The sequence below is a fragment of the Lolium rigidum genome, chromosome 2, assembly GCF_022539505.1.
Source record: "Lolium rigidum isolate FL_2022 chromosome 2, APGP_CSIRO_Lrig_0.1, whole genome shotgun sequence".
NCBI classification, from domain to species: Eukaryota; Viridiplantae; Streptophyta; class Magnoliopsida; order Poales; family Poaceae; genus Lolium; species Lolium rigidum.
This window is the reverse complement of record NC_061509.1, coordinates 37,075,782-37,093,817: the sequence shown is the minus strand read 5'-3', so window position 1 is coordinate 37,093,817 and position 18,036 is coordinate 37,075,782. Positions and strand designations below refer to the sequence as shown.

At 45.9% G+C, this 18,036-nt stretch overlaps 2 protein-coding genes across 2 annotated transcripts; one reads left to right on the top strand and one right to left on the bottom strand.

Moving 5' to 3' along the window:
* The first annotated feature begins 1,362 nt into the window (after window positions 1-1,362).
* On the top strand, window positions 1,363-2,373 carry LOC124686248 (2'-deoxymugineic-acid 2'-dioxygenase-like). Its single transcript, XM_047220228.1, has one exon. The coding sequence runs from the start codon at window positions 1,363-1,365 to the stop codon at window positions 2,371-2,373; it is 1,011 nt and encodes a 336-aa protein (XP_047076184.1).
* A 408-nt stretch (window positions 2,374-2,781) lies between these two features.
* On the bottom strand, window positions 2,782-13,546 carry LOC124691585 (ATP-dependent helicase BRM-like; the record flags this gene model as incomplete). Its single annotated transcript, XM_047224875.1, is given in 14 exon segments — window positions 2,782-3,723; window positions 4,198-4,446; window positions 4,933-5,391; window positions 5,496-7,043; window positions 7,159-7,401; window positions 7,566-7,769; window positions 8,339-8,422; window positions 8,536-8,628; window positions 8,769-8,855; window positions 8,962-9,049; window positions 9,270-9,382; window positions 10,136-11,458; window positions 11,600-12,904; window positions 13,511-13,546. Coding segments are annotated over 14 exon segments (6,483 nt in total), but the record flags the coding sequence as incomplete, so codon positions are not given.
* Window positions 13,547-18,036: the final 4,490 nt, after the last annotated feature.

Here is an 18,036-nt window from a genome sequence, read left to right as displayed (position 1 = left end):
CCGCTCCCGGGGCCTTGGTTCCCATCCCAGGGATCAACCACGTGTCAAATATGGCTTCGTTCCGACAAACTATGCAGTAGCACAGACCGTTTCCTACTCATTTCCCCTAAAAGCCATAGAACTCCGGACATGATAGCCCTGTTCGTGAAGGATTTTCCAGAATAATTACCGTATCTCAATTTCGTATTTTGGAGTGGTTACTAGGACACATAAGATGACGTCATGCGGCTCCGCGGGATTTTCTAACTTCGTTTAAATTGTCATCTGGCCAAAACGGGAACCCGAGGACATATAAGAAAGTGTTTGAATTGTTACTATGTTAACATGGTACTGTACATGATTCCCATAATTTTGACATAAACGAATTTGAAAAATGGCCTACGCCAAGGGTGGCCGTCGGCGTAGCCATGTCTACACCTAGGGCCAAAAATATGCCGAGAGCTGCCCTCGGCGTAGACCTAGCTACACCAACGGCAACGCTACGCCGAGGGTCGGACTTGCAGGCTGTCCTAGCCGGGCCATACACCGACGGCCCCGACTTTTGACCGTCGGCGTATAAAAGGCCCTCGGCGGATCGCGCCATTCCTGTAGTGTATTTCTGACCCCACATTGGAGATGGCCTCATTAGTACTGCACTATATGTTTTCTAGAGTTCAGTAACAACCATTCTCTCTGACTCTCTCGATACTAGAAAAAAGAAACTATTTCCTCTATTTGAAATTAGTTGATCTAGCTTTGGTCGGTCTCCATATATACTAGAAGAAAAAGAAACTATTTCCTCTATTTGAAATCAGTTGATCTAGCTTTGGTCGGATTTAGTCTTTGACACGTTTCGGTGTGTACGTTTCGCTCTCATTTTGGAAGAAAATAATGTGTCAATAACTAATTTGTAACTAATTGAGGCATCAACTCATCGAGACAGGGTTTTGCTTTATTTCATTTCTCCCAGTAAACCAATCCGCGTCTGCACGCAAGGATTTCTTGCCGGTATGTACCAGTTGTAGCGGAGACAGAGCAGGCGTGTGCAGGCAGCGTTCCCCGGCTTCCACTCCGTTATGTTACCAACAATGGCCGCAATTGCCAATTTTGTGGGAGAAGAATGGAGGGCCCATTTCTCAAGCAATCGGCAATGGCGGAAACGGCTGCCAATTTGGCGCCAACATGCGGTCGACGCTGTGAGTGAGACGTTGCTTCCCGCCATGGAGAACCCAGGCGCGGCTCAGCTCACGCTCACTAGCTCAGTGTAGTGAGGCGTTGCTTGCCGTGCCGCCATGGTGCAGCTGCAGCTCAGAAGCTTATTTATTGCGCTAGCCCCAGCCATTGATCTCCTCGGAGCTAGCTTGTGGAGTACGGTTCGTGGCAATGGAGAAGCTGCTGTCCTCGGCGACGGCGTCGCACGAGACGGTACCGGAGCGGTTCCACCTGCCGCCGGAGCTGCGACCACCGGCCTTGGCCGCGGCGCCGGTGTCGCTGCCGGTGATCGACCTCTCCGGCAGCCGAGACGAGGTCCGCGGCGCCGTGCTCCGCGCGGGGAAGGAGTTCGGCTTCTTCCAGGTGATCAACCACGGCGTGCCGGAGCGGACGACGCGGGAGCTGGAGGCCGCCTGCGTCGACTTCTTCCGGCTCCCGGCGGCGGACAAGGCGGCGTTCTACTCGGAGGACACGGAGCAGACCAACCGGCTCTTCTCCAGCACCATGTACGAGTCCGGCGCCGGCGAGAGCTACTGGCGCGACTGCCTCCGGCTGGCCTGCCACCCCGTGGAGCGCACCAAGCCCGGGTGGCCGGAGAAGCCCGCGGCGCTCCGGCCCGCCCTGGAGGGCTTCATCGTCCCGGCACGCAGCGTCGGCATGGAGCTGCTCCGGCTCCTCTGCGAGGGGATCGGGCTTCGTCCCGACTACTTCGAGGGCGACCTCAGCGGCGGCGAGGTCATCCTCAACGCCAACCACTACCCGCCGTGCCCGGACCCCGGCCTCACCCTCGGCCTGCCGCCGCACTGCGACCGGAACCTCATCACCGTGCTCCTCCAGCCCGGCTACGTGTGCGGGCTCCAGGTCTCCTACGGCGGCGGGTGGATCGACGTCGAGCCGGTGCCCGGCGCCCTCGTCATCAACTTCGGCCACCAGCTTGAGATCGCCACCAACGGGCTGCTCCGGAGCGTGGAGCACCGGGCCGTGCCCAACGCGGTGGTGGCCAGGACCTCGGTGGCGGCGTTCATCATGCCGACAATGGATTGCATGGTGGAGCCCGCCAAGGAGCTCGTCGGCGAGGGCAGCCCGGCGAGGTACCGGAGCATAACGTTTCGCGACTTCATGCGCGTCTACAAGACCGTCGGCGCTCGAAGGGAGAGCGTCGAGAAGGCCTTCAGGATCTGATCATGCCGGCCCGGCCGTCATCACCTTTGCTCCATGCATGGTTCAGGGCCATGGCTACTGATAATAAGTAGAGGAGGGGCATGGGCATAGAACCATGCACAGGCTTAATATGGATTGTAATATATGTGTGTACTCTATATAACTATCTGAGTCCAACTAGTAAAGAAATAATTTGGGTGGAATATACATATATTAAATATATAAACATTTCAGCTACATATGAACAATAGATTATGCATGCATGACCAGACATACAAATTACAAACGCAAATGCCGCATCCATCTTCAGTGTTCACAACAAACTCATCAGCTGCCAAGTCTTTCATCATCCTCTGCTTTCAACAGAATTTTCACTTTCAGGCAGAATAATACTAGATAGGATCAAGACAAATCAGCACGTAAGCTCCAGGAGTTAATTAGTTTCTATTAACCAAATTGCTCATGGTAACATAAACAAGGGATAATTGATCCACCCACTAACTAATTATTAAAGCCAACTATTTCATTTCACTGTTCCTTTTGACATGAGAATGCATTTCTCTAGCTGCACTAGCTACCACATAACAAGTCTAGGAAGAGTTCCTCTTTACAGTAAACAAATAAATACCCAACATACAAGGAAGAAACACCTACCCCACATTTTTCCTCTTACACAACACAGGTAGGTAGGACCAGTCAGGGGATGCTGGAGAATGTACATCACATTTGGCTCGGCCGCCTCTTGCCGCTGTCAGTCCGCTGTCTCTTTGCAGGCTTGGCCCAGTGGATGTCTCCGATGCCAGGCGACGAGCTCCCTCCGCGGTCGGAGTGTGCACCCCATCCAGGCATGCCCTGCTGTGACGGGTGGGGGTCCCTCTGGAAGGGCGTCCTCGCGCCTCTGGGGGAGGGCGACGGGCCCATGCGCCCAGGGTTGCTTGGTGGGGAGAGTGGTCCTCGGCCTGAGCTGGATGGAGACCCAATGCTGCCCCTCATCCGCTCCTGTCGCTTCTTCTTGACGATGAACAGATCGCCGGGGTGTGGCAACAGCCCCGCTGTGCCAAGGTTCGGATCCCTGCTACCAGGTCCAGAATGCCTCTCAGGTTTGACCCGGCTAGGAGCCTCGCCGACCGAGGTGTGCTGGCTATGCTTGCCACTGCCGGAACCATGCTGCTCAGCATCGGTGGCGGTAGAACGGCGCTGCTTATGACCTGGACCTGAGTGCTTTGCTGATAGGGCAGCGCTGCTGTTCACCCCTCCTCCTGGATTTGCAAACGACATTGAGTCCTTGACCTCTTGGAAGTCAGAGTCTGGGAATGCGATCTTCATGATGTTGAAAAATAAGTTATGGAGAGTCTCTGCTTCTACTCGAACCTGCATTTGGATGGAACAAATTAAGATTCTGTTAAGGTCGCTACTACTTGATTGCTTCAGGTCGCTGGGGTGTAGCACAGTTATGCTACACAGATCACATATATGTTCACTATACATTTGATCCAAATCTCAATAGAGGACATTAGCACCTGCAACCTCTTTAAAACTATGTTACTGTGGCAAAGAGGAACGAATTCGAACTTCCAAAAGGTTCCTCTTAACTCGTGCATCCTCCAATGGTTATTTTACATGTTGGTCTGAGTAAATTGATTATAACCACATACAAAACCTCTACATCCATAGGTGTGTAGCCACATCATAAGTAATAACTAGCCCTTAGGAACTAAAAGGAGGAGGATATTCTCAAAAATGACATGGAGGGTGTGATTCAGACTATTTTTTACTCTTGGGGCACATCTCACAAACAAAGTAACATAGTGCTGATAAGATTAACATAATATAGCTGTTTATTACCTCATGTCTGTAACTGAAATGTTGAACCACACTTTTCAACATTTGCTGCATGTCCGCTATGAACTCAGCTACACCGCCATACTCGAATCCATCAACCCGAAGTTCAATTTTCTGTAGGTCAAGGGTGTTGCCAGCCACACCTTTGGATGAGGGATTTTCATTCCTTCGCCACCAAGAAGCTATGTTGGGTATGATTTGGTGGCCCTCCTTGTCAATCCTCCTCCAAAGCTTGCTTATTACATTCTTGCACTGCAGTGATTAAAGATTAGACAAATTATAACCCAACAATTATGAGCTGATTTCTAAATGGCCAAAGGACGTGAGCAAAATCAAGCATCAAACAGAAGCGATCAGAAGTTCCATACGACAGTCATTAAGCTCCGGTGATAAATTCTGTACATACAGAATACAAAATTGATGTTTATTTCTTAATTTATGTACATACAGTATTATCTAAATATTAACAAACGTGCGGGTCACAAAATAGAACATTTTTGCTGCAGAAGTGCAACGGGAACCCAAAGGCATGTCATCTTGCTAACCCAGGCAACAGTTTATCTAGCATCGCCTACCAAGGTGGTGCCCCAAAGCCATGTTTGCTAAGATGCACTAAATATGAGTATTCCCCAAAGACATTAACCTTTTTGTCCAAGATCCTTTTAAAGAAAAGGTGCTAAGGAGTTTTAACAGAGTAAACCATCTTAAACATACAAAGAAATGAAGGTTCATGCTAACCTTTCTTTGCATACTGTCAGACATCTTAGAATCAGTGACCTTGGCAGACCCAGACAAGTGGCTGGATTTACCAGCCCTAGAAGCAGGAGGGGCCTTTCTAGATGGCATGTTACGCTTTTGTTTCACTATCGGATGAACTGCATCTTGCTGCCTGGAAGTAGGACCCGCTAAAGCATGGGCATCTTGCTCAGATTTCAGCTGTGAATCATAATCACCATCTCCAGAGAATAAAAGGCGAGCACCGCGTTGGTGGAAAGCACCATCTACACCAGATCTATCTTCCTGTTTTTCAGCACTAGGTCTTGGACGAGAACGGATACTCCTTTTGCGTTTTATTTTAGGTTGCAGCACCTGTTCATCCTCACCGTCATCTCGTTCATGGTTCCAGCTGCCTGACTGCTGTAGATCCATATTTGACTCCCCTGATAATGCAATCTCTCCTTCCTCTAGGTCATCTGTCTGTAAGTCATCAGTAAAAAGAAAGATTTATACGTTAACTTCCCATGCAGAAATTGAAAAGAAAAAGAAAGAAGAGATAAATAAATGCCAGGTCTTGGACATACAGTTATTTTTGAAAAAGTGCCTGGGCGGGCATCTAATGCAGATAAAGACCGCAGCTTCTTCAAAGATGACGAAGGGGCAGGTGGTGGTAATCTCCGGCTTCCAGATGAAGATCCTGTTGAACCAGCTTCTTCAGACTTATGAGCTTTTCCGCTCCCCGTCCCACGTTGAAAACCGTATCCATCATCATTGATAGGCTCTTCTTCCTCCGGGTCAGATTGATCTTCTTTGTTATCATCTGGTGCTGAATCATCATTTTCCTCGTCATCTTCGTATTCTCCTGTTTCACCTTCTTCGGGGGGAGGTGATGTATTCCTCTCTTCATCATCTTCCTCGGATTCCTCATCATCTTCATCATCATCATACTCCCTGTAGATGGAGTACTTACCAGCCTCCGTTGGTCGACCCCTTCTTTTCTCAAGTTTAGTGTCAGGAGCACTGCTGCCAGACGCATTTCTGGAAGGCTTTTTGGTTACACTTGCAACGACACAGTCAAGCTCTGTAGAACTAACGCGGAGCCACTTTGGAACCTGATTATGTTTCATCATATCTCCTGTCCAATCAAATTCTTCATCCATCTGATCAAAGAGCTCAACTTCAGCTTCATTCCGAGCAATCATCCGATTAACTTCCTGTAGAGAAGGAACATCATGAAGAGTTTCTTGATACCTCTCTTCATCATGCAGTAGGGTCTCCAAAGTCATGCGCCTTTCCTCATGGGTCGTTCTTTGATCAAAACGACCAGCATTAATGACTTCATCTGCCATATCAATCTTGAACTGTTGGATATTGCTGCGGATGAGACTTTCAATCGAACCCATGTATCTGTCCTTTCCAGCAAGATCGTCCTCCAAATCTCCACTTCCTCCATTCCTTAATTCATCCTCTTTCTGATAACTTGAGATATTATCAACAACAGCCTCCATGTAAATAACCTTTACCTCCCTAGTCTGCCCTATACGATGGGCCCTGGCAACTGCTTGTTCTTCATTTTGTGGGTTTGGATCAGGGTCATAAATTACAACAGTGTCTGCACTCTGAAGATTCAGACCTCTGCCAGCAGCGCGGATACTAAGCAAGAATATAAAACATTCAGAACCCGGCCTATTGAAATCAACAATTGCTGATTCACGGTCTTCCAAGCTAGTTGTTCCATCAATTCGCCTGTAAGCAAGTTGCCTCCATTGCAGATAGTCCTCCAGGATGTCAAGAAGTTTGGTCATAGTGCTAAAGAGGAGTACACGATGACCAGACCTATGAAGCTTAATGAGAATCCTATCAAGATTCCACAACTTCCCACAAGATCTAATAATAAAATCCTTCCCATAGTAGTTCATAAAAGGATATGACAGCAAAGGATGGTTACAAACTTTCCTCAGTTCCATGCATTTGTTTTGGAGATTCTTATATGACTTGGGCTGGTACATTGGATTCCTTTGTATACGTATTTTCTCGTCTTCAGGATCAACCCTGATGGTGCCAGTGGATTTGATCCAATCATATATAGCACCTTGAACGGCAGACATTTTGCACCTCAAAACAATAGAATCCTGTGAAAGGCATGCCAAGTTAACAATGCTTCGAACTTATAGGACCAAATTAAGTAAGCTGTTACCTTCCATGTATTACCGTTAACATTGAGTGAAAAGGGCAAAAGGACCGTACCTTCCTTGGAAGTGAGCCTTCAACATCTTCAACGCGCCTACGTAGCATAAAAGGTTCCAAAATTTGATGCAGCCTGTGAATAATAATCACTTTCTTCTCGGTCTCTAACCAATCATCTTCTTCACTAGGTGTAGGAGCATCCCTCTGAAAAGGCTTTGAGAACCAATCTTGAAATGCCTTGCGATTGTCAAAGACTTCGGGTAGCAACAAATTCAGGAGGGACCAAAGCTCCTTGAGATCATTCTGTAATTGAACAAAAACATATTAAATAACAACGAAAACATTCTAAAATAAGGAATGTTCATGTGAACAATACAGAAACAAAAAACAGAGGATCCCTCAATATCACAGTGTATCGCTATATCACCATCAGTTGAAAATTATCGATAAACAGTAACTGCGCTTGCCTGTAGAGGAGTGCCAGTGAGAAGGAGACGGCGCTGGCATTTATAGCGATCAAGATCACGTGCCAATACTGACTCTCTATCTTTCATACGTTGGGCCTCATCAATTATAATGTACTTCCAATCAATTTTTGAAAGCTTGGAACGATCAAACATAACAAATTCATATGTTGTTACAAGAATATTAAATTTGACAGCCATAACTTCCTGCAAGATGATATCAGAGAAAACAAAAGGTTCAGAGAAGGAAAACTTACATCTAAACTAAAGGATTTAGTTAAATAAATTCACATATACTCGCTGCCAAATAAGTTTATCTATGTGAAGTAACAAAAAAAAATAAAGGATTAAGTTCAGTTCGGGAATAAACAGGCATATAATGATTACATTACCTATTAATTGAGGAAATTCGCCCCTATAAAACACCTTAAGTGTTGTTCCGCTAATGTAGAAAACTAAAACAGCACTACGTGCTACACAATTTTATTTACTCTAACTAGAAATTTAGACACGAAACATGATAACTTGGGAGTATTGTATTTTTGTCGGCAGGGTTCGGTTTGGCAAGGGGGTTAGTTGTAATGCAAGTAACTCATTTATTGTAGGTCACTTTCACCATTTATTAAAATAAAGCGAACAGAATTAATGCTTCAGAGCAACTAGAAAAATATAAAAGAAGACAAGCCTGAAATGATGATACTAACCAGTAAGCAGATTGTTTCAAAATTAGTGTATGGTTTATGAGTACACGAAAAGCTAACACTGAAGCAACTTACCTGAGAGAACAACTTTTGCCTTTGATCCTTTGCACCAACATAAAAGATGCAAGATGCAGATGGTAACCAGTTTAGCAGTTCACTCTGAACAAAGAACAGAAATGATGTTGAAGCTTATGTTTCTAAACTGATTTCTATATCACAAAATAGGCAAAAAATAACATTTCCTCAAAGTATAACATAAGAAGAAATGGCACCTTCCAGTTCACCAAGACAGCATTTGGCACTATAATGAGATGTGGTCCATAATTCCCTTTAAACTCCATCAGGTATGCAATCAACGCCATAACCTGTTCAAGCAAAAGGTGCAACTGTGAAAACACAATCGTAGCAGCAATGCACTGAAAGAAAGAGTGGAGCAACCGATGGTACAGGAAATATTGTGAGATAACGAAATTCCACCAGGCGAAACATAGTAAGAAAGGCACACCTGTACAGTCTTGCCAAGACCCATCTCATCAGCCAAAATGCCGTTCAATTTATTATTGTACAACGAAAGCATCCACTGAAGGCCCACCTGGGTAATCAGCAAAAAAATTGTAAAGAAAATGACACAGACAAGTCCCAAGTATATTAGTATTACTATTAGATAAGAATAGTTAAGTTAAAGGGAAATGACCTACCAGTTGGTAGTCTCTCAAAGTTCCTAATCGCAAAAGTGAGGGCTGCTTTGTAACTCTTTCACTCACAGCATGAGCTAAAGTATAGTACCTATAAACAGGTTAAAGTTTGTTAAGGCTTGAAAGAATATTTTGCAGGCCTGTGGTCTGCACAGACCTTTTCCCAAATATCAACCATAAGAACTACTGGCTTCAAACTAGAGAATAAATGCATATAGACTTTATTCAGAGGTCTGCAGCATACATCAATTTTATCTATGGTGAGTTAAGAGAAAACATTCCAATAGAACCACATTTAGTTAATTACTTACTTGTTAACAGAAGTGTTCTCCTTTGGTGCATTCATCTCCGAGAATTGGTTCCTTATCATGACCTCCTGACCAGCACATTGTGCAGCAGCCTTCACTTCTTCTTCAGAAAGACCCTGTTAAATTGGCGACCTCATTATTTATAGGACTACTCACGACTCAGAAGAAACTCAAAGAGTCAAGAGTGCAGCAGTGCAGAACAAAGATGTGGCAGATGTACAATACATAGGAGTACACTTGACCCAAAAAAAACTAGTAGATTCCAGTATTGATACACACAGGACACGGGTTGATGAAAGGTAAAATAAAGGCTATGAGATCTCTGTGGCTGTATTCTAATTTGATTTGCCTCAGAGGTTGAATAGCCCTGCAGTTAGTTCCAGTTTTCTGGTCATTAAACATTTCTTTTTGAATGGCACTGCAGGTTCCAGAAATATTAATTTTGCATCAAGGGACTAAAACTGCTGATTCATCCAGTATAACTTGCTTATCTGACTTCTAGGTTACTTGGTTGGCAAGCTTTCTACTAGCCCAATGGCCAACTGACAGCTGTGAGCAAAGAGCATGGAAGAAAATTAAGCTCCTTCTGATTGTTGGCAGCATGCCAAGGCCAAAAATTGCCGCTGAGTACATGAGTAATGAGCATTCTCTACCACTACCATGCCATTGTAGCATTGTGCTCCCAATTCCACCCCTGGTTCGCATCCCACGACAGCTCAATTTTTGGTTCCACACTTAAACACAAATGATTTACAACAGATAAAAAAGCATGTGATACTATCTACAAAATTTCACAACCCAGAATAAGAAACCAGAGAGATATGGTAAAAAAGCTAATTTCATTTCCAAAGCAAAGAATGCAACAATACCTGTGCCCGTGCAGCTGCTGCTGCAGCATTTGCTGCCTCTTCTACTTGCTGATGATTCTTGGCAGCAGTAATTTTCCCTCCAAGTTTATAAAGGTACTCTTCAGTCTGGGATAAGAATGAAGATAAAACGTTGTATCTTTGAGCTGCATCGCCAGGAACACTAGTTTGTTGTTCCAACAGTATTTGACGATATCTTTCCACATCATTGTTTTTTAGTGCCTCCATTCTTTTGCTTCGATCATCATCTTTTTTCTTTGAAAATTCCCTTAACATTCTTTCATGGTACTTGGCCACCCCCCTGTTACGAGTTATTCGTGCATCACGTATAGCCCAATGTGCTTCCAAAAGCTTCTTACGCCACTGGAAAACAGACTTCAGCTGCTTCTCTCTTGAGGCCTTTTGCATCTGCTGAACTTGCCTTATAAGCTCAATGCGTTGACGTTCACATTGCTTGACGAATTTCCTGTATATCCTATCAGGCATTGCCATTATTTCCTGTTGCACCTCTTCAACTTCATCCCTCATACGAGCCTGGCGCTCTAGGAGTTTCAGCTTTTTTTCTTCAATCTGTAACCTCAATACAAGATCTGGTCGGATTCTCTTCCTCTCTAGATTAAATGAAAGCAAGCCGCTAATCTTTTTCAAGCTATCCTCTCGTTTCTTGCCAAGAACTATCATGCCTTCCTTGGCCAATAAGTCCTTCACATCATAACCAAGTGCTAGACTAACATTGTAATTTGCAGGGGGCAAGGAATCATGTTTCCTAGTGAAGGACGGAAAATCAAATAATGGACCATGATACTTTCTGGGAACATCCCTGGGAGATGGTGCACTACTTGTAGAGGCAGCTCTTTTTGCCTGCTCAGCATCTGCTGAACCACTTTCAGCCGGTACAGATTTTCCCCTTTCACCACTGTTATCACTTCTCACAGGTGTTCTCTGGATACCCTTATCTGGTTCCTGCTCAGATTTAACGGGGGCGGCGTTATTTTGCTCAGGTGCTGAAACAGGCCCAATTCTAAGAGGCTCCTTGGGTGAAACTTTCATCACTTGCATGGGACCACTAACAGAACCAGTTTTGTCTTCCGAAGGAGAAACCTCCACCTTCGGCAAAGAGGGGCCCTTCAACAATGTGGGTTTCTCAGGAGCTTTATCACCACTCTCCATGGGTCTTCCATGTTCATCAGCGGCGACTGTAGCAGAATTCTCACGATTAAGAGTTACTGGAGGTCCAGCGACCAGCTGCGGCTTTGAGTCTGGCGGCGGCGGAGGAGGAGACATGATTAATTCAAGAACTTCTGGTGGAAGTGTACGATCACCACGCTGAGATGCAGCCAAAGAGAAACAAGAATTGCAACAGTGTGAGATTGATCAGCTTGAACCACTGAAGAAAATTGTGTATTGGAACATGCCAGAAAAAAATGCATTAATACAAGGCACGGACAAAATTTAGTGTTCTCGTACCTTCAAACGCCGAAAAGCTAATATTTGAGCTTTAAGTACATGAAGTTGATGTTTAGTGAAACTCGAATGCGGCCGAGCACCTTGTGTTGGGGCCTGTGGTCCTGCAGTATCAGCAGGGGTTGCTGTAGGGGTGGCAGCTCGGTTACCCTGCTGCATCTGTCTTGCTGCATACTGCATCTGCATCGCTTCTGAGGTCGTAATGGTATTCTTTGGATTGGGCTGCTCAGAAATCTTATTCACAGGTCCAGAACTTTGGGTCATCTGCATCATTTGCCCAGTGTTTCCCATAGTCATGGGCGGCCTCACAGCCCTCTCATTTGGGCTTTCCCTGTTATGCGCCGAGAACTGTTGCTGCATCTGCAAGTTGCTTGGATTCATCACCTTGGTCTCTGCTCCAACAGAAACCGAAGAGCTAGGCGGGAGAGGCTGCCTGGGCTTCAATGGGGGCTGACCAGGAACATTCCCATTTACTGGGGCATCACTGCTCACCTGCCTAGGAAGCATGTGCTGATTCTGCTGCTGCTGCTGCTGCTGCTGTGCAGCCATGCTCGTCTCACTCTGCTGCTTCTGCATGGCGGCCATCCTGGCCTGCCAAACAGGTAATATTTGAGAAACGAGATTGGCATTTGCAGGATTAGACAGGTCAATGTTCATCTCCTTTGCCCAGGCATGGATAGCTTGGAAGGGGATACCACCAATGCTGCCCGCTGCCGCCTGGCCTTGCATCGGCTGCATCGGCCTCACCATGCCCGCTGACGACATTTGCTGCCCAGGGACTCCTTGTGGTGGCATAGGTGGCCTCATATCACTGCTCCTTTGCTCGCCGCTGCCGGACTGCCCATGTTCCATCTGCTTCTCCGCCTGCTGAAGATTCTCAGACTGCTGCCTCTTGAACATCTGCGCCTGGGCCTGGGACTGAAGGGCCATGAGCTCCTGCATCTTCGCTGGGTTGGCAGCCGCATCCTGGTCCCTCGCAGCAGACGGTCCTGCCATATTCAGCTTCGCCTGCTGCTGCTGCTGCTGTTGCTGCTGGAGGTGCATCCCATGGGACTTCTGCTGCTGCATCAGAAACTGCATGTATGCCTGCTGCTGCTGCTGCATCGTGCTCTGGCTGTGCTGCTGGCCCGCAGCCAGGCCCTGCGGTCCACCGGGTTGCGGCATGTTCCTCTGGCCCTGGAACGGCAGCATCGGGCCCGAGGACTGAGGGAAGCCGCCGCCGCTGCCACCCCCTCCCATCATACCATGTGGTGCACCCGGCTGGTACGATGGCTGCTGCTGCTGCTGTTCATGGTGATGCATCATTGCCTGCAACAACAGAAGGCGACCCTGTCAGAATTAAGGAGGGATCCAGGACATGGAGAAGTGCATGGCGAATATAACGAAGCCAGAACCCAAAACATTCTTGAGAAACAAGTTCCCTGAAAAAACATTGCTGAGAAACAAACACAGAGGAACAGAGCTGACCCAAATCGACAGAACCTCGGCTCAACCAATCCACAAAACTGAATTGCCATCACAAATCCAAAATATACACAGGGAATTGCCATCCCAAAAACGCATTGAACCCCACCACACCAGGCACCAAAGGGAAGAACTGGGACGGATGGGACAAGAACAGGACAAGACACTCCAACTGGGAGGGGCAGGAGGAAGCCAAGCCAGCCAGCCAGCGTTACCGTTGATGGCAGCAAGCCAGCCACAGCCCCCTCCCAATAAAAGCGCCGCCTTTTCGCCGCGTCAGATCAGATTTATTTCCACGAATCCCAACGACCGCACGCGCGCGCGCGCGCAGGAAGGGCACGTTTACCCGCCAATGGCGCGCCGTCCCGCGGAAGGAAACAAAAAAACCCAGCACCACCAGAGATAAATTCAAACCCCCTGCCGCCATGCCGCGGAGAGCGCCAGACTCACCTGGTTCCTGGTAAACCCTAGGTGCTGCGCCTGCTGCTGCTGCTGCTGCGACGGCGTCGGCGGCTGCTGGTCCGGCCGGGGCGACGACGCCGGCGAGCTGCCGGAGGGGCCCCCGCCGGGCTGCATGGTCCGGCCGGGCGGCCCGGAAGAAGCGGCTAGATCTGGCCGATTCCGGGGCGCCTCATGCGTCCCGCGCGAGATCTAGGTCGAGCGGGGCCGCGCGGGGAGGCGGGCCGACGGATCGCCGCCGTGGGCGGTCGCCGGAGCGGGGCTGCGGGTCAAGACCTAGCGGCGCGCGGTTCCGGCCGGCGTGGGGATTCTCTTCCTCTGTTTTTCTTTACGGGAACGGAGACGGATATAGAGCAGTGGCCGGGGAGGAGTGACAAGTTGTAAATTTGAAAGAGGGGGTGGGGCTTTATGTGAAAACTTTGAAGGTGGGAAATATGCGCAAAGCCCCTCCAAGTTTATGTGTTTCTATTTGTGATCCCTTAATTCGCATATCGCCCTGCTATCTGAAACCCGATGTGCTAACCAGGAACACGACCAACCCTAAAGCTTGGTTCGGAGTTCGGACAACATGATGTGGATTCTTTTTTCCTATTAGTGTACGAGTTATGTTTCTATTGGATACGATTGATGGTAGTTGGAAAACATGGTGTGTGAGGTTTCCTATTATAGTTGGAATTTATTGTCGGTTCAACTAGTTGCTAAATTTAGTTTGAACGATTTGTGTTAAAGCATTATACGTGCGCTAACATGCAAGGGGGATATTGACGTATGAATTACTGGAGACGGGTGGAACCACCTCGAATAATAATGTGGTGATGTTTAGTAATGATATAATGTGTTGTGTCATTTATGCACATAAATCTGCGGATGAGAAATTGTGTTGAAAACCAAACACCATAAGAAGTAAACACGGAAGCACGTATGTCTAGAGCTGCACTTCATATCTGGGGGTGACAAATCAAAAATTGGAAAGATGGGATGGGCCTTAATGTGAAAACCTAAAGGTGCGAAGTATGCACAGAACCCCTCTATGACCCATGCATTTATGTGCGTACTATGGTTCCTCGTTTGTATCGCCCATCACATGTTATCTGATATGTTGAACTAAATAGTATATCAAGCTCTCTCTTATATCTGATATGTTGGACCCAAATCGTAAATCACCGCTATATTATATTTGATATGCCAAAAATAGGATGAGGATTGATGTCTACAAACTTGGACAACTCGGATGTAGTTTGTATGTTCATGTATGAATTATGCTCTTTTCGAATACGATTAATGTTAATTGATAAAACATAGCGTGTGGGGAATCCTATTTTAAATAGAACTTATTGCCACTTAACCTAGTTGGTAGACTTTTATGAAGAAGTTATATTAAGGCACAATATGCATGCTAACACGAAGGTGGAAGAATAGTGCTAGAGTGAATCATGGGTAGATGGATGGACGCATGATGTTGCTATTTGTAGACTTGGTTTGGAGTTCGGACAGCACGATGTGGATTTTTTTCCTATTAGTGTACGAGTTATGTTTCTATTGGATAGATCATAGTTGGAAAAACATAGTGTGTTGTTTCCTATTATAGTTAGAATTTATTATCGGTTCAACTAGTTGCTAAATTTAGTTTGAACGATTTGTGTTAAATCACTATACGTGCGCTAACATGCAGGGGAGATATTGGCATATGAATTACTGGAGACGGGTGGAACCACCACGAATAGTAATGTGGTAATGTTTAATAATGATATAATGTGTTGTGTCATTTATGCACATAAATCTGTGGATGAGAAATTATGTTGAAACCAAACACCATAAGAAGTAAACACGAAAGCACATATGTGTAGAGCTGCACTTTATATCTGGGGGATGACAGGTCAAAAATTGGAAAGAAGGGATGGGCCTTAATGTGCAAACCTGAAGGTGCGAAGTATGCACAAAACCCCTCTATGTTCCATGCATTTATGTGCGTACTATGGTTCCTCGTTTGTATCGCCCATCACATGTTAGCTGATATGTTGAACTAAATAGTATATCAAGCTCTCTCTTATATCTGATATGTTGGACCCAAATCGTAAATCACCGCTATATTATATTTGATATGCCAAAAATAGGATGAGGATTGATGTTAATTGATAAAACATAGCGTGTGGGGAATCCTATTTTAAATAGAACTTATTGCCACTTAACCTAGTTGGTAGATTTTATGAAGCGGTTATATTAAGGCACAATATGCATGCTAACACGGAGGTGGAAGAATAGTGCTAGAGTGAATCATGGGTAGATGGATGGACGCTCTCCAATATTACGTGTCACAACGAATCACTGGTTGACAAGTGGAGCCCCTCCAAATAATGATGTGGTGATGTCTCGGTATCATATTAAGGTTATAGTTTATTGGCATACCATTTATGTACATATATAGTTCTTAACCGGGCAATTGTGACGAGGCAAAACACCATGTACCATTCGAATCAAACATAGAGACAAGCATACATAGAGTTTTTTTAAGCTTTTACTATAGGGTGGCCTGCCGCTCTACTAAACTACACCTACAGTTAAAAAATAGGAAGTTATGGTAAGGTAAGTTATCCAACCATTTAGAAATGGAGGAACTAATCCTTCACCGTACGATTAAGCATGATGACATCACATAGAAAACTAGATTTCCATCCTCTAAAAGAAGGATTCTCATTTCTAAACATCTAGCCATTCTTGTGCTTCCAAATATTCCATCAAGCCAAAATTACGATCTCTGTAAAACACGGCCCTTAAAACCTCTCTGTTTTTTAGAAAATAAATCTAGGTTCTCATGTATTGAATAATTCCTTCATTGGACCTAAATATAGCTCTCTTTGTTATTGAATGTGCAAGTGAAAAACAAAATATTTCGATCCTTCAAAACATGCTCATGACAAAGAAGGTAATCGTTACCATCTCTAACCCTCTAGTGCCTCCTTAAAATCATGCCCTTCGTCTTAATTTTGGCATGAAGTATTAACCAATCAAAGAACTTGTGCTTGACATACATTTGCTCTTCGAGATCCAACTTGAGGAAATATGATTTGGGAGGACTAAAAAATTCAAACCCCCGCTACCATGCCGCGGTGGTGGGGCGCAGAGAGCGCCGGACTCACCTCGGTTACTTGGTAAACCCTATGTATTGCGCTCGCTCGCCGTCTGCGACGGTGTCGGCCGGCTCGCCGGTCCATTCTGGGCGACGACACCGGCGAGCTGCCGGAGGGCCCCCCGCTGGGCCACATGACGGGCCGGTCGGCCCGGAGTAAGCGCCTAGATCTGGCCGATTCTGGGGCACCTCGTGCGTCCCAGGCGAGATCTAGGTGGAGGGAGGCCGCACAGGGAGGCGGACCACCGGATCGCCACCGTGGGCGGTCGCCGGAGCGGGGTTGCGTACTCTTGTGGGATGGTCAGATCTAGCCTCGGTTCCAGTGTGGGGATTCTTCCTCTATTTTTTATGGGAACGGAGAGATATGGAGCAGTGGTTGAGGAGTGGCAAGTTGTAAATTTGAAAGAGGGATGGGGCTTTATGTGAAAACTTTAAAGGTAGGAAATATGCACAAAGCCCCTCTAAGTTTACTTGTTTCTATTTGTGTAGCACTTGCGATCCCTCGGTTCGCATATCGCCCGCTATCTGATGCCCGATATGCTAACCAAAGAATAGGACCAACCCTAAAGTTTGCTATTTGTACACTTGGTTTGGAGTCCGGACAACATGATCGATGTGGATGCTTTTCCTATTATAATGTACGAGTTATGTTTCTTTTGGATACGATTGATTGGTGGTAGTTGGAAAAACATAGTGTGTGTGGTTTCTTCCTATTATAGTTGGAATTTATTGTTGGTTCAACTAGTTGCTAAATTTAGTTCGAACAATTTGAGTTAAATCACTATATGTGCGCTAACATGCAGGGGGGATATTAGCGTATGAATTACTGGTAGATAGGTGGAACCACCTCGAATAGTAATGCGGTGATGTTTCAATCTCTCAATAATGTTATGATTTGTTGATATGTCATTTATGCACATAAATTTGCGAATGAGAAATTGTGTTGAAACCAAACACCATAAGTAAACACTGAGGGACGTATGTACATAGACTACTTCATATCCGGGGGATGACATGTTAGAAATTAGAAAGAAGGGATGGGCCCTAATGTGAAAACCTAAAGGTATGAGATATGCATACAGCCCCTCGATGTTCTATGCATTTGTGTGTATACTACGGTTCCTCGTTTGTATCGCCTGTTATGTGTCTACTATGGTTCCTCGTATGTATCGCCCGTCACATGTTATTGGCCATCTGATATGTTGAACCAAATAGTATATCAACCTCTATCTGATATATGATATGTTGAAGTCAAGTCATATATCGCTGCTATAATATATTTGATATGCCAAAACCAGGATGAGGATTAATGTCTACAAACTTGGACAACTGGATGCAGTCTGTATATTCGTGTATGAATTATGTTCTTTTCGAAAACAAATGATGTTAA